This window comes from Lithobates pipiens, unplaced genomic scaffold, assembly GCF_037356315.1.
Source record: "Lithobates pipiens isolate NorthernLeopardFrog02 unplaced genomic scaffold, aLitPip1_a1.2 Scaffold_160, whole genome shotgun sequence".
Classification (NCBI taxonomy): Eukaryota; Metazoa; Chordata; class Amphibia; order Anura; family Ranidae; genus Lithobates; species Lithobates pipiens.
In genome coordinates, this window is record NW_027507749.1 from 2,653,886 (window position 1) to 2,668,926 (window position 15,041).

At 41.0% G+C, this 15,041-nt stretch overlaps 1 protein-coding gene across 1 annotated transcript in view; it reads right to left on the reverse strand.

Annotated features, from left to right (window-relative positions):
* Positions 1 to 2,888: 2,888 nt before the first annotated feature.
* The window catches only part of LOC143986469 (vomeronasal type-2 receptor 26-like), a 32,225-nt gene continuing 20,072 nt past the window's right edge, over positions 2,889 to 15,041 (reverse strand). The window contains exons 4-5 of the mRNA XM_077484813.1: positions 11,095 to 11,218; positions 2,889 to 4,220 (exon numbers count right to left, since the gene is read on the reverse strand). Of these exons, the coding sequence (XP_077340939.1) occupies positions 3,328 to 4,220; positions 11,095 to 11,218 (1,017 nt within the window). The 3' untranslated portion in view covers positions 2,889 to 3,327. The remainder of the gene's footprint in view (positions 4,221 to 11,094; positions 11,219 to 15,041) is intronic.

The following is a 15,041-nucleotide window of genomic DNA, read 5'->3' on the forward strand; positions in this document are numbered from 1 at the left end:
ACTTCCTGTCCAGCCCATCATGTGCTTCTCTATTTAAATCCCTTCCTAACTAGCTACCATTGCTTGAGCAACATTTGTTTCTGAAGCTCCCATGTGTAACCTGTTTTACCTGATTTCTCGTGAACTGATCTTCTGTGCACCAACCCAGCTTGTTCTGATTACGTTGTCTGCAGCCCGCCCTGACCTTGGCTTACTATCTGGCTTTCCTTGCTTCATCCATCCAACCATCCTTGTCTACAGTGTCTTCTGGTACTTCCCTAGCGAGCAGGGTGAACCTGGGGGTCGTGACGGAACACTGGCTGACTCTTAGGTTCCACGCCCTGGGGGATCCATGTCACCTGCTCGCCTGTGGGTTCACTGTAAGTAGTACCGTGACAATCACCAAGTAAGTTGGTCTTTCTGCAGCATAGATAGGACCCAGTCAGACTCTTATACATTGACCATGGCACTAGCGGCTTTCCTCAACCTCTGTTTTTCTCCAAACAACTGTCCTAATATACTCTGGTATAATATAGGCAATACAATGATAGAAAAAGAGAAAAATGCCACCAATGGTGTAGTATGTTAAAATAAACTGTGGATTAATTTATTAACCACTTGCTTACTGGGCACTTAAACCCCCCTCAGTCCCAGACCAATTTTCAGCTTTCAGCGCTGATGCACTTTGAATGACAATTGCGCGGGCATACAACACTGTACCCAAATGAAATTTTTATCATTTTTTTCCCACAAATAGAGCTTTCTTTTGGTGGTATTTAGTTACAGCTCGGAGTTTTATTTTTTGCTAAACAAACAAAAAAAGATGCAAAAAAAAAAAAAAAAAAAAATCATGTTTTAATAGTTTGTTATAAAATTTTGCAAACGGGTCATTTTTCTCCTTCATTGAAGTGCGCTGATAAGGCGGCACTGATGGGCTGCATTGGTGGGCACTGATGGGCTGCATTGGTGGGCACTGATGGGCTGCATTGGTGGGCACTGATGGGCTGCATTGGTGGGCACTGATGGGCTGCATTGGTGGGCACTGATGGGCTGCATTGGTGGGCACTGATGGGCTGCATTGGTGGGCACTGATGGGCTGCATTGGTGGGCACTGATAGGCTGCACTGGTGGGCACTGATAGGCATAGTTAAGGCGGCACTAATAGGCACAGATAAGGCGGCACCGATGGGCACAGATAAGGCGGCACTGATGGGCAAAGATGGGCACAGATAAGATGGCACGGATGGGTGGCACGGATAAGTGGCACGGATGGGTGGCACGGATGGGCACTGATAGGTACCACAGATAGATGGGACTGATGGGCACTGATAGGTGGCACTGATAGGTGGCTCTGATAGGTGGCACTGCTGGGCACTGATGGGCGGCACTGCTGGGCACTGATGGGCGGCACTGCTGGGCACTGATGGGCGGCACTGGGGTGCAGCACCTTTGAGGCAGATTGGGTGGCACTGTGGGTGGCACTGTGGGGTGGCACTGTGGGTGGCACTGTGGGCATTATGGGCACAGACGGGGGGCACTTACTTTTACTTTGTTAAACTTCAGGATGGCACTGCGGGAGGCAGGTGGGCACTGGCAGGTGGCATGTGGTGACTTTCATTGCTGGCCGTGATCGGGACTGATGTCCCGATCACGGCCGCCGGTGATCGGCTTTTTTTTTTTTCTCCTCGCGCTGTCAGCGCGAGGAGGAATAATAGCCGATTACCGGCTCCGTTCTATCACATGATCAGCTGTCATTGTCTGACAGCTGATCACGTGATAAGGGGTCGGGATCGACCCCTTACACGGATCGGTGATCAGGCGAGTCTCACGGACTCGCCGATCACAGAGCGCGCCGCGCGCGCCCCTCAGGGGGCGCGCAGGCCGCTCTTAACCGGGACGACGTCAATAGACGTAGTCCCGGAAATCTAGGTCCGCGCTAATGCCGTCATTCGGCAATAGCGCGGTACCCAAGTGGTTAAGGTGCTGATGAATGGACTCTTAGCCCTTGCACACACGATCGGAGATTCCGACAACCAAATCCGTCGGATTTTGTCCGATGGATTTTGTCTGAAACTGTTGCATACACACGGTCGGACGAAGTTGTCGGAAAATCCGATCGTTCAGAACGCGATGACTTTATTTCGTTACGATGGGACTATGCTCAGGCTAGTAGCCAATAGCTTTGATGTAGGAATTTGATCTGAGCATGCGTGGCACTTTGTCCGATCGGAATTCTCTACACATGATCGGAGTATGTCCTATCGGACCAGTTTGTTGGAAAATATTTCCAACAAGTTGGAAAATTTGGTCCGACGGATATTCAGACGGAAACAGTCCGATGCATACCACACACAGTTGGATTATCCGACAAAACGGTCCGATAGGACACATTCCGACGGATTTTCCGATCGTGTGTACAAGGGCTTACAATTAAAAACAGAAATAATGGCATTCACAGCGCCTCCTTGTGTTACTTCTGGTACGCGTCTGCTTACGGCCACTCTCTATGCGTTACGTCACATGACTTCATCTGGGGAATCCAACTAAAACAATGTTAATCTCCTTGGTTGTTGTAATGCTGATGTTTCAAGTCTTTTTGAGAAGAAAACCTATGCTTGCTCAATGTAGTACCTGGAACCTGTTTTTATGTTTAGAAATTTTCGTATTAGGATATGGCGAGGTGTGGGGTAGGAGTGTTGCCTCTGCATCATTGTACGAACACTCCATTGTGGCAGCAGTTCACAAAGATATGTATACAAAGATAACAATGTTCTATTAGGTCCTAAAAAGGAAACTATTTTAAGTCAACTTTAACTGATATTAAAATGATTTTAGAATACACCAAACAAAATGTATTTATTAATATAGCCAGATAAATCTACATATAATATAATAAATTGGCCCTGACACAATTACCATACATTGTTATAATCTTATAAAACAACATGTTTAATATTTATTTTCCGGGAAGGTGTTGAGTGAGATCTTCCCTCTCATGAAGAGTGATGGGTGTCTCTGGTATCTGACACTTTAGGATGATTTGGATACTTTGTCCCTCTCTGGTCACTGTGGTTCCTCTTCACTAAGTTACAACATTGTTCTGTAGTAATGTAATGTCTGGTGGGAGGAACCACTACACCCAGCAGGGGAAAAGGTTTCCAACAAACCCAAATTGTTTGATACCAGCGATGTCCAGAGCAAAAGTTCAACTTACTGTCCAATAGAGAGGTAAGTATTAAATGTTAAAATTTAACAGTGTTCATTCTCAATACACCAGCAAAATACTAAAATTAACAATAATAGAGATAATGCTATAACTACTGGTAACCCAGTGTTGCTCCATACATGTTAGCGGATAACTGTTTTTGTATTCAGGTCGGGTCTGATCAGAATTATGTAACTTTTTGGGAAAAATATACAGCCAAGAAGTCCAGAACTTGATGACATTATAGCAAAAACCTCCACAGCCACCATGTATTTCCCTCTGGTGCTCAGATAGGCCGGGATCATGGCAATCCAGACACTGCAGAACACCAGCATGCTGAAGGTGATGTACTTGGCCTCATTAAAACTGTCCGGTAATGTCCTGGCTATAAAAGCGATAATGAAACTCACAGCGGCCAGAAGCCCCATATATCCCAGGACAGAGTAGAAGCCGATAACTGAACCCTCATTACACTGAATGATGATCTTCCCCTGATAAGAGTGAGTGTCCCGATCCTGGAAGGGAGGAGAAATAGACAACCAAGTGACACAGATTACGACTTGAACCAGTGAGAAGATACAAATTATAGAATTGGGCAGTTTGGCTCCCATCCATTTCCTCCAGGGACTTCCAGGTCTGGTGGCTTTAAAAGCAATACACACCATGATACTTTTGGCAAGTAGAGAAGAGACGGCAACTGAGAAGATGACACCAAAGGAGGTCACACGCAGCATGCAGGTCACATCTACTGGATGGCCGAGGAACAAGAAGACACAGAGGAAGCTCAACATGATGGAGACCAGGAGAAGATAGCTCAGGTCCCGGTTATTAGCTTTAACAATGGGGGTGTCCTGATAATGTATAAATATTGCCAATATTAAACCAGTCAGAAGACAACAGAGGATGGAGACAGATGAAAACACGGCAACAATGGGATCATCCGTGTAGGAGAGAAATTCCACCACTCTTGGAACACAACGATCCTTCTTCTGATTTGGCCATTCATCATCAGGACATTTCATGCAGTTTTCACTGTCTGTAGGAAGAACAATACAAACACAATGAGCATCGGGGTCAGAGCTTCTGAGAAAATCACTTGCCTTGTGTTGTCTCACAGCTATCAATGGGAATTCCATCAGAACATTGTTGGTGAGTAAAAGGGAATATCTTAAATAATAAATGTAATATACTGTACATATAATACCAATATGAATATAATATAAATATAAAGTAGAATTTAGCAAATGGCCTCATGCCTGTGGCTATCAGTTGCGCTGACCACCAGCCACCCGCAATTGTGGGCACGAGAGACAGAACGGAGATCTGTGTGTGTAAACACACAAATCCTGGTTCTGTCAAGAGAGGAGAGACAGATAGTGTGTTCCTATTAGATATTTCTCCTTCTATAGTCACTCCCATCCCCCCCACAGTTAGAACACACACTGAGGGAACATATTTAACCCCTTGATTGCCCCCAAGTGTTAACCCCTTCCCTGTCAGTGGCACAGTACAGTTTACACAGTAATCAGCCGTTATTTTTAGCTCTGATCGCTGTATAAATGTTGATGGTCCCAAAAAAGTATCTAAATTGTCTGATCTGTCCACTGCAATGTCGCAGTCCCAATAAAAAAAGCTGTTCGCCACCATTACTAGTAAAAAAAAAAATGCAAAAAATTCCATAAATCTATCCCCTATTTTGAAGACTCTATAACGTTTGCGCAAACCAATCAATATATGTTTATTGTGTTTTTTGTTTTTTTAACCAAAGATATGTAGAATAATATCTATTGACCAAAACTGAGGAAGGAATTTGTTTTATTTTTTATATTTTGTGGGATATTTATTATAGCAAAAAACAAACTTTTTTTTTTTTTAAATTGTCGCATTTTTTTGTTTAAAGTGCAAAAATTTTTAAACGCATAGGTAATTAAATACCATCAAATTTTTGGGGAAAAAAAGACAATTTTGTTTGGGTACCACGTTGCACGACCGCGCAATTGGCAGTTAAAGCGTTGCAGCGCTGAATCGCAAAAAAAAAATGGCCTGGTCAGGAAGGGGGCAAATCTTTCCGGGGCTGAAGTGGTTAAATAAATTCATTAATTTAAGATATAGAGATAGATAGATAGATAGTATCACATAGTTGAACTCTTAGTTAGTGATTGTCCATTGGCAAGTGGAGAAAAAAAACAAAAAAAAAAAACAGGCTGTTGGGGTAATAAGGACAAAAAAAAAAAAAAAAAGCATGCACAATAAATTTTCTTTAAGTAGAAAAATAATATTGGGGTGTTCCAATTTAAATTGTATGAAAACTCTGAAAATGAACATCTCTTATTTGTATCCTTTGGTCTGTTGGTAAGGTTGAATAAAGACACCAGTCCATCCTGTTCAACCTGTGTTAGGCCGCGTACACACGGGCGGATTGTCTGTCCAACTTAGTCCGCTGAACCGTGTTTCAGCAGACAATCCGCTCGTGTGTGGGCTTCAGCTGACTTTTTCAGCGGACTGTCTGACGAACAAAGTCTTACGGAATTTCCGAAATTTTGTCCGTTCAAACTTGGTTTTGTCCGTCCAAACTTGGTTTCAGCGGACAGTCCGCTCGTGTGTAGGCAAGTTGGACGGACTAAGTATGGCGCATGCTCAGAAAGGATTTACACGGCCGAAGGTTGCATTGCAGTGTATTGGACGTCGTTTTTCTAGTCCCGTCGTACGTGCTGTACACTTCATTGCGCACGCTTTCAGCGGACTGTCTGTTCATCGTGTGGTCAAGTCCGTTCATTTAAAAGTTGAACGGACTGTCTGTCGGATTGTCTGACGAACTTAGTTGGGCAGACAATCCGCCCGTGTGTACGCGGCCTTAGTGTATATAATGCTGTGTACGAGTGGAATGTCTGACAGAAAAAGTCAGGCGGGAGCTTTTCATCGAAAATTCTGACAGACCTAGAAATGGAACATGTTCTAAATATTTCCAACTGGACCAATTCCTATCGGGAAAACCGCTGATCTGTATGCTGTTCTGATGGACCAAAAACTATGCATGCTCTGAAGCAAGTACGAGACGGAAACTATTGGCTACTGGCTATTGAACTTCCTTTTTCTAGTCCCGTCATACTTGCTGTACGTCACCGTGTTCTTGACGGTCAGACTTTGGTGTTGATCATGTGAGCTCAGGACCGGGTCAGAAGCGTGCCACCGGCAGTACAGGTACGTGATTGTGCCCAGCCATACCATTCTGCCAATGTATATCTGCATGAGGCGGTCCTTAAGTGGTTAAGGTGCAGGTGGCTGCCTTAGGGGTATACCTGGAACAACCTATTTCCTCAGTTCCCTTGGTTATGAGATTCTTTAGATCACTTACCAGGTCCAGACCAGTCACAGTAAAACATTTTCCGAAATGGGACCTATCAGTGGTCTTACAAGCACTTACAAAAGACCCGTTTGAACCTTTACAGACAATTTCATTAAGGACTTTGACTCTCAAGGCCATTTTCTTAGTTGTGGTTACAACTGCAAGAAGAATTAGTGAACTACATGCTCTTTCAGTTAAAGAGCCTTTTTTTATGGTTTACCCTGACAGGATTGTGCTTAAAACGTATTTTTACCAAAAGTAGCATCAGTTCATAATAGATCGCAGGAAATTGTCCTGCCAACTTTTTGTCCTAATCCTTCAGGAAGCAAGGAAGCATTGTTCCATAATTTAGATGTAAGAAGAATTTTGTTACATTACCTGGAGGTAACAAAAGACTTTAGGTCTTCAGACTCTCTATTTGTTCTGTTTTCTGGTAGCAGAAAGGGACCCCGAGCTTCAAAAGGATCAGTTGCCAGATGGCTAAGATTGACTATTTCAGAAGCCTATTCGCAAATGGGGTTGTCTCCTCTGCTGGGGATACGAGCGCACTCCACTCGAGCTCTAGCCACTACATGGGCAGAGAAAGCTGGTGCCACCCCAGTTATCTAATGTTTGTCCGTCATTACAGACTGGATCTTCTGTCAGCATTTGGCAGAAAGTTTTTAATTACTTTTTTTCCGTTAAACGTCAATTTGTGCAGGGACTGTTCTAAACACGGGAAACACGGGGCACTTCAAAGGCATACTATAGACACCCCCTTTTTAGGACAATATATTGCATATTAGCCATTAAAATTAGCACTTTTGATTTCAAAACGTTCGAGTCCCATAGACTTCAATGGGGTTCTAAAGTTCGTACAAATTTTCGGTCCATTCGAAAGTTCTGGTGCAAACCGAACTGGGGATTGTTCGGCTCATCCATACAGGCTGCCATGAATACAGGCTGCCATGAATACATTACCACTCTAGCATGCCAACCATCCGACCTAGCTCCAAATTACATGCACATAACCAGACATCACAGAGAAGGGTCCTCCCGCTAATAGCTAGGACGAATGGCCACACTGCCGCTTGCCAGCCAATGGCTGGATAGTAAGCTCTTCAGGGCATTGCTTTTAATCACCCAGGTCCACCCTGCTAATAGCTGGGAAGCTGAAATCCAGACACCGAAAATTCATCATCATGTGTGAAACAGAAAAAAAGGGGACCAGGACCGGATTCACAACTCCTTCAGGTAAGAACTACCACATGGTCCTTAAGGAGGAGAACAAAAAAGGAATATAGTCTCTGACTAGAAGCAAAGATTTATGGGAGTGGGGTCCTATGAGGTAGGAGAGGCGGGATTAACCCATACGTAGGCTGCCATGGAGTCTGTCAGGAAAGTGTGTTTTTTTCCATATAGCACTCTCAGAAAGAATGATTATGGGTCTCATTTATGCTTTTTAGCCTGAGCTACCCTAAAAACATAAAATATACCTTTGAAATTTTTCAGAATATCTTTTTAGAGCTAGATGTGGGGAATCTATCTTCAAAAGTTCACACTTTAACCACTTGCCGACCAGCCACCGTCATTATACTACACCATCTTTGCACAGGGGATAGTGGGCATGTGCGCACCCACTGTGTGCCACTGGAGCATGCCCGCGAGTCTGGCAGACTCAATATCCACCAGCAGTATACAAAGGCAGAATGGGGATCTGCCAGCGTAAACAAGGCAATTCCCCGTTCTGCCAGATGACATGTCAGAGGTCTTCTGTTCCCAGTGTTCGGAAACAGCTATCTCTGTACCTGGTAGCCCTTCCCCCCTACAATTAGAACACACCCAGGGAACCCTTGTGTTAACCCCTTCCCTGTCAGTGTCATTTATACATCAATCAGTGAATTTTTATAGCACTAATGAGTGTAGTAATTTCCCTGGTCCCTAAAAAGTTTCATTTGGGGTCAGATTTGTTCCCCGCAATGTCGCAGTCCTGCTAAAAATTGCATATTGCTGCCATTATCAGTAAAAACAATAAAAAATAAATAAAAGTCCCTAAATCTATCCCGTAGTTTGTAGACGGGATAACTTTTGAGCAAACCAATCAATATACTCCTATGTAGATGATTATATATCTGCCTAAACTGATGGATTTATTTTTTATATATTTTTTGGATATGTATTATAGCAGAAAGTAAAAAAAAATAAAAAAAATAAAAAAAAAATAAAAATTGACAGTATTTTTTTTTGTTTATAGCACAAAAAATAAAAACCACAGAGGTAATCAAATACCACAATTTTTTTGTTTGTTTGGGTACAATGTCGCATGACCGCGCAATTGTCAGTTAAAATGACGCAGTGCCATATCGCAAAAATGGCCTGGTCATTAGGGGGGGTAAATCCTTCCGGGGCTGAAGTGGGTGAAGTGCAAATTACTTTCCTAAAAGGCTTAAAAAAATAGTTAATACATTCTGTATTCTATGTTCTTTACAGATATATTGTATATACATGTGTGTGTTTCAGATTTGTTAGCTGAGAAAGAGGCATTTTTTTTCCTTTTTTTTTTTTTACATTACATTTGATGCTGCTTTAATAATATTACATTTGTAACACTTTATATAATAAACGTGATTTTAGTTTTGAAATCCTTTTTCATGAGGCTATACCTTTTTTTATAAACCATATTATTGTATTATTTTTATATAAAAAACTTCAAACATATATATCAAATACATTTGGAAAATACGTTTTACCAACTTAAAAAAAATAGTAAGAGTTACAAGTTAATATCACTTAAAAAAAGTAAATACGTAACTAAGACCACAACACTACCTGCCTGCTGTTTGCATGTTCTACCCTGTGCTTGCATAGGTTTCCTCCCACACACCAAAGACATGCTTGTGGAGTAATTGGCTCCTGCATAAATTGGCCCTAGTATGTGTATGTATGAATGTGAGTTAGGGATCTTAGGTTGAAAGCTCCTTGAGGGCAGGGACTGATGTGATGTATATGTAAAATACTCTATAATTTGATGGTTCTTGAAATAAAAAAGTTAATGTATGTGTTATTAACTTAAACTTTTCTATAAACTGGAAAAATTGAGTTGGCTTTACTTGAACCAATGGTCTATAAATTAGAAAAATGTAGTTGGCTTTACTTAAACCTATAGTTCCACACAAGTTAAAGTGGAGTTCCACCCAAAAATGGAACTTACACTTTAAGCACTCCTCGCCCCCTTACATGCCACATTTGGCATGTTATTTTTTTTGGGAGGGTAGTGGGGGCTTCGTTAGGAGGGGGTCTTCCTGTCCCAATTCCTCCTTCTGCCCAGGGGCCATCAAGGCGACTCCTCCTTTTGCCATCTCCTGGGACCTGTGACAGGTCCCAGGAGATCTCCTGTCTACTACAGGCAGGCAGCGGGACTCGTGCATGCGCCGTGCGTGCCCGGCCATGAAGCCCAAAAGCTGTCATGGTCAGGTGCCCAGAGTGGCAACGGAGGCGCCCGCAGAGAGGAGGGGGGAGAGAAGCGACGCTCCGTTCGGCCACATCACTGGACCGTGGAACAGGTAAGTGTCTGTTTATTAAAAGTCAGCAACTACACTTTTTGTAGCTGCTGAGCTGACTTTTAATAAACATAAAAAGCCTGGAACTCCACTTTAAGGTATGTATTCCTAACTTAAAACAGTATGGTCTATAAACTAAAAAATAAATAAAAAATTGGTTGGCTTTACCTAAAACAACAAAGTTGAAAACATGAAAAGTCGAATGAGTAAGACAAAAATAAGTTTAGTTGACAGTACTTAAAAAGTTGATGCAAATAGTTGCCTCGGTTTTTTTTTACTAGACCCAGCATAATCATTTTTTTTTTCCAATGTGACTGTTCATTTGTTGTGTCTGGAATATAGAAATGATAAAATAAAATAAAGTGTTAACTGGAGTCCATCTAAATCCCTAAGACAGGAAATGTGTTACTGGCCAGGTCACCAATGTGAAAATTAAGGAGAATAAAGCCTTCCTCCAGCCTATAGCAGACTGATGACTTCATCTTAGCCTAATTAAAAGGCACTGACTGGAGCTCAAGGACAACTTTTTTTGATATTAAATGTGGAATTTTAGAAGATAAACTATACAGTTTTTGTGCATTGTGACATATCAGGCATTGATTCAGGCAAACTTGTAAGGCTATGACAATTCCACTTTACTGTACCATGCAAAAATACATCTTGATGCTGTCAAAAACAAATAGGAGAGAAGAGGGATTCTGTAGTTTTGTAGTAGTGATAATAGTGGTGGTAGTAGTAGTAGTAGTTGTAGCAGTAATAGAAGTAGCAAAATACAACTGGGCAGGGCTGATACCATTTCTTGTGATTTCAGTCCACAGTCTCTGGTGTTTTGCCATCCCACAGCAGGAATTAGGAGCTGAGTGCATTTCTAGCAGGATCAACAGGTTATCTTTTTGTATTTGCAGAGTCTTTGCAAGGATAAAGCACAGGGAGATGTACTTCATATGTATTTTCCCTGACACACACTTTACCTACAACACTTCTACCTATTCCAACAATAACTTGCTAACAAATACAAAGTCTACCAGAAATGTTGGCTATCTCTCCTTCTGGGCATGGGATGCACTCATAGCAACATTTATGAATTGAAGATCCAAACTTTTTTCTGCTGCCAGGTAAACAGGGATCTGAACATCGAGATATCGGGATCTGAAATCAGATATTATTATTATTACTATTTTTTAAATGTCCATCATATCTCATGAGGCTATAAACACTAAGAGTTACACATAGGAATGAGGTTTGACTTTGCCCCATGCCAGGGGTTTAAGGCAATTTCTGTGGGTTTGAGATTCAATCAGGGGGAGGGGGGACATATTATGGGGCTTTCATTCATTTGGAGTGTTTGTTGATTTCTATTGTATGTTGATAGGGACCCTATTTTAGAACAAACTTTTATTTATTAAATTTTTTTATTTATTTTTGAAACAAGGCTTTCCTTTAAAAATAGAGAGCTTTGGTTTCAGAGTGGAGTTTTGGGTATTTAAATCATTTATTTTATTAAAACAGTGTGGTTATAACATGGCTAAGTTATTTGAGAACTCTTGAGTGTAAGCCCTGGTGATTTGTTCACGTTAAGTCTAGGTTCACACCTATGCATTTTTTTAGTAAGTTTTTCAGTTTGCAGAAATTTGATACAGTCTATTTTATATGGTTTCAGGTGGTACACGTTCACATCTGTGCATTTTTAAGCGAGTGAGGTTTTTGGAAAGGGTCAGGGACTTGTGTTTTGCATGAAATAGACGTCAATGGATCCATACCAAAAATTAACATTTTGCATTTTTGATGCAATTTTACATACATTTCGTGTTTTTTTTCTCTACATAACAAACTGTGTATAGCTGGTTGTTAAGGAGTTGGCTGGGAATCTGACCACCACGCCCTTAACAAATGATGAGTCATCAGTTGTCAACAGGGTTCACCACTGACAGCTGAATGTGAAAAAAAGAATTTCTGGCAATAAAAAAATTGTCAAAAAAAAATGCATGGGGCCCCTCCAATCCATACCATGCCCTTTGGGTCTGGTATGGATTTTGAGGGGAACCCCATGCCAGAATTAAATAAAACTGTGTGGGGTAACCGTTAAAATACATACCAGACTCTTATCCAAGCATGCAGCCCGGCAGATCAGGAAAGGAAGGGGACGAGAGAGGCCCCTCCTGAACCATACCAGGTCACATGTCCTTAATATGGGGGGGTACTTTGGGGCAGGGGGGCTCAGCCCCCCAAAGCTCATTGTCCCCATGTGTGAGGGCTTACCTAGGTTGGAATCCATGGTGCAGAGATGTATGCTCACCTTTGCAAATACACACAACCCAAGCTAACAAGGAGATAAGCTACCTGGGCTGTGAATCTGTGCACAGGGGCTTGACAGGAATAGCCAAGGGATCGTCAAAGTAAAGCCATTGTCCGGGATGCCAGAAGTCAGAAGTCAGAATAAACAATATACAAGCCAGGGTCAGAAGCCGTTGTCAGTCTTGGAACATTGTAACTTGAACACAGGTACCTTTGGTGACAAGAGACAATGAACTGACAAAGCCCTCAGAGTGAGGCAGTGTTTTATACCCAGCTGATTAGGTAACCTGCCACAGCTGATCCAATAGTGACAGGTACAAACAGAATTGCCAACAGTACTTTATGCAAAACTAGGCATGGCTGGAAAGCAGACAGAATAGAACTGAGGTGTGGCTCGGAGATAAAGAAACGGGAGCAAGAAGAAACAGTCATTAGTTCAATACCACCCAGAGCCACTTGGGGCACGACCACGCCTGGATGTCTAAAAGACATGGTAGGGACCGTGACACCCTGTAAATGGGAACAAGGGCCTTTTTTGCACAACTCAGGCTGATGGTTGTGGGAGTCTGCGGGCAGGGGGCTTATTGGAATCTTAAAGGGCCCCAAGATCCCAGCTCCCCAAAACAATCTAGAAAATGATCTTGTGTTATTTTATATATGCATAATTTAGGAATTTGGTGGTGGTGATGATTTAAACTAGAAACTAAATTTTATGAAAACCAACATATTATAATATTATATTAAAACACACACACACATATATATATATTATATATATATATATATATATATATATATATATATATATATATATATATATATATGTGTGTGTTTTAATATAATATTATAATATGCTGGTTTTCATAAAATTTAGTTTCTAGTTTAAATTAATCTACAGAATCCCTCTTCTCTCCTATTTGTTTTTGACAGCATCAAGATGTATTTTTCCATATATATATATAATTTTTTTATTTTTATTTTTTTGCAGTTACAATATACTATACAGTACAGGATATATTTTTATTATTTATTTTTATTACTAGGACTGTTTGCTTTTGCCCCAGTGTCTTTTCTGGGTGGGAGCTCAAAAGCTCCAACTGTCCACCATTGTGGGGGGTCTTGGTCCCTTTCTTTAATATCTTGCCAGTTTTGTGGCCTGTTCTATCGGAGTGATCCTATGAGAAGACCTCAAGGGGCAGAACAATTACCGTTAACAACTACCCTGGCTTTCTGTCGTGTTTTTTAAAATGGAATGTCTTTACAACACACTGTTTTGAGAATGTAAGTGATAATTACAATAGTGAAGCATTTCATGTATTTCTCTTTAAAATTAGAATTCTTTTGTCTAATGCATACTCTATCCTTTATCTTAATAGATTATATCTTACAGTTGTACATATTCCCCTAAGAAGGAGATTTAGTTTCTCTGAAACGCGTAGGATACTTGAAGTAATTGATATATGTACAAATTTTAAGTGTACCTATACATTCCTTGTTTTTATATATACCTTTCTACTTCTGTTTTTATCTTTTTCAATAAAATTGTTGTTTGACTTTTTGAAAAAAATCTTTTCTGGATAGTTATTGTACATGCCTTAAAAGTCCACCAGTAGGAGTACCTCAAAAGTTCTGTTTCAAATTTTGGATGTGGCACACAAAAATTGTAAAATTATTGCCTCCCATATATTTTCTTAAATGAATATGGGTACCCATTCACCAAGAAAGTGTAAAAAGACACAACATGAGTTATTAACAAAAAAAAAATTGCCCTTATTCAAGGGGTTCATAGAAGCCGTATTGGATCTGAAAATCGTTGGAAAGATATCCTGATGATTCCCCACCAGATGATTCCCACAAGTGTCAGGCAGTAAATTTCCACAGGTGTCAGGCGGTAATCGGATTCAATCTCACAGCGTCAATGCCAAAGTGCAAGTAAATGAATATGTAAAAGGAAAAAAAACTCCAATAGTGCAAAACTGCTAAAATAGCTAAAATAGGTACCCCTGATGACGTCACATCTGACGAAACGATTATTGGGATGCTACGCACACACTCTCTGTGCATGCGTGATCGCCCTGATTGCCCTCACATGTTGATGTGATTTTATTTTGTTTGTAATTCCATTTTTTTACTTAAGTGATCGAGTGACTCGGCTGCGGGTCATCTCGTTATATGCAGCATTGCATTGCCCTCCAATAAAGCCTATTTTAGCAGTTTTGCACTATTGGAGTTTTTTCTTCCTTTTACATATTTGTTTACTTGCTGTTTGACGTTGATTCTGTGGGATTGGATCTGATTACTAACTGGCACCTGTGGGAATCGTCCGGAGGGGAATCATCAGGATATCTTTCCAACGATTTGCAGATCCAATAAGCCTTTTATGACCCCCCTGAGTAAGGGCGGTTGCTGGCTTTCTGTTAAGCCTCTTGTCTCTTCATGGTGACGGGTCTCACATGGTCAAGCTCATATATTAAGATTCTCTTGTTATGAATGATCCACTTCACCAAATTCACATTGCACCAGGATTTTGATTTATGAACTCAAGTCACTTATGAATTATATGCATATGTGTATAATTGCTAATTTCTGAGCACCTTATGATGCATTGGACTCTCATTTCATAAACTCTTTTCACATTTTATGGTTATATGATTATACTATATGACTAATGTGTAAT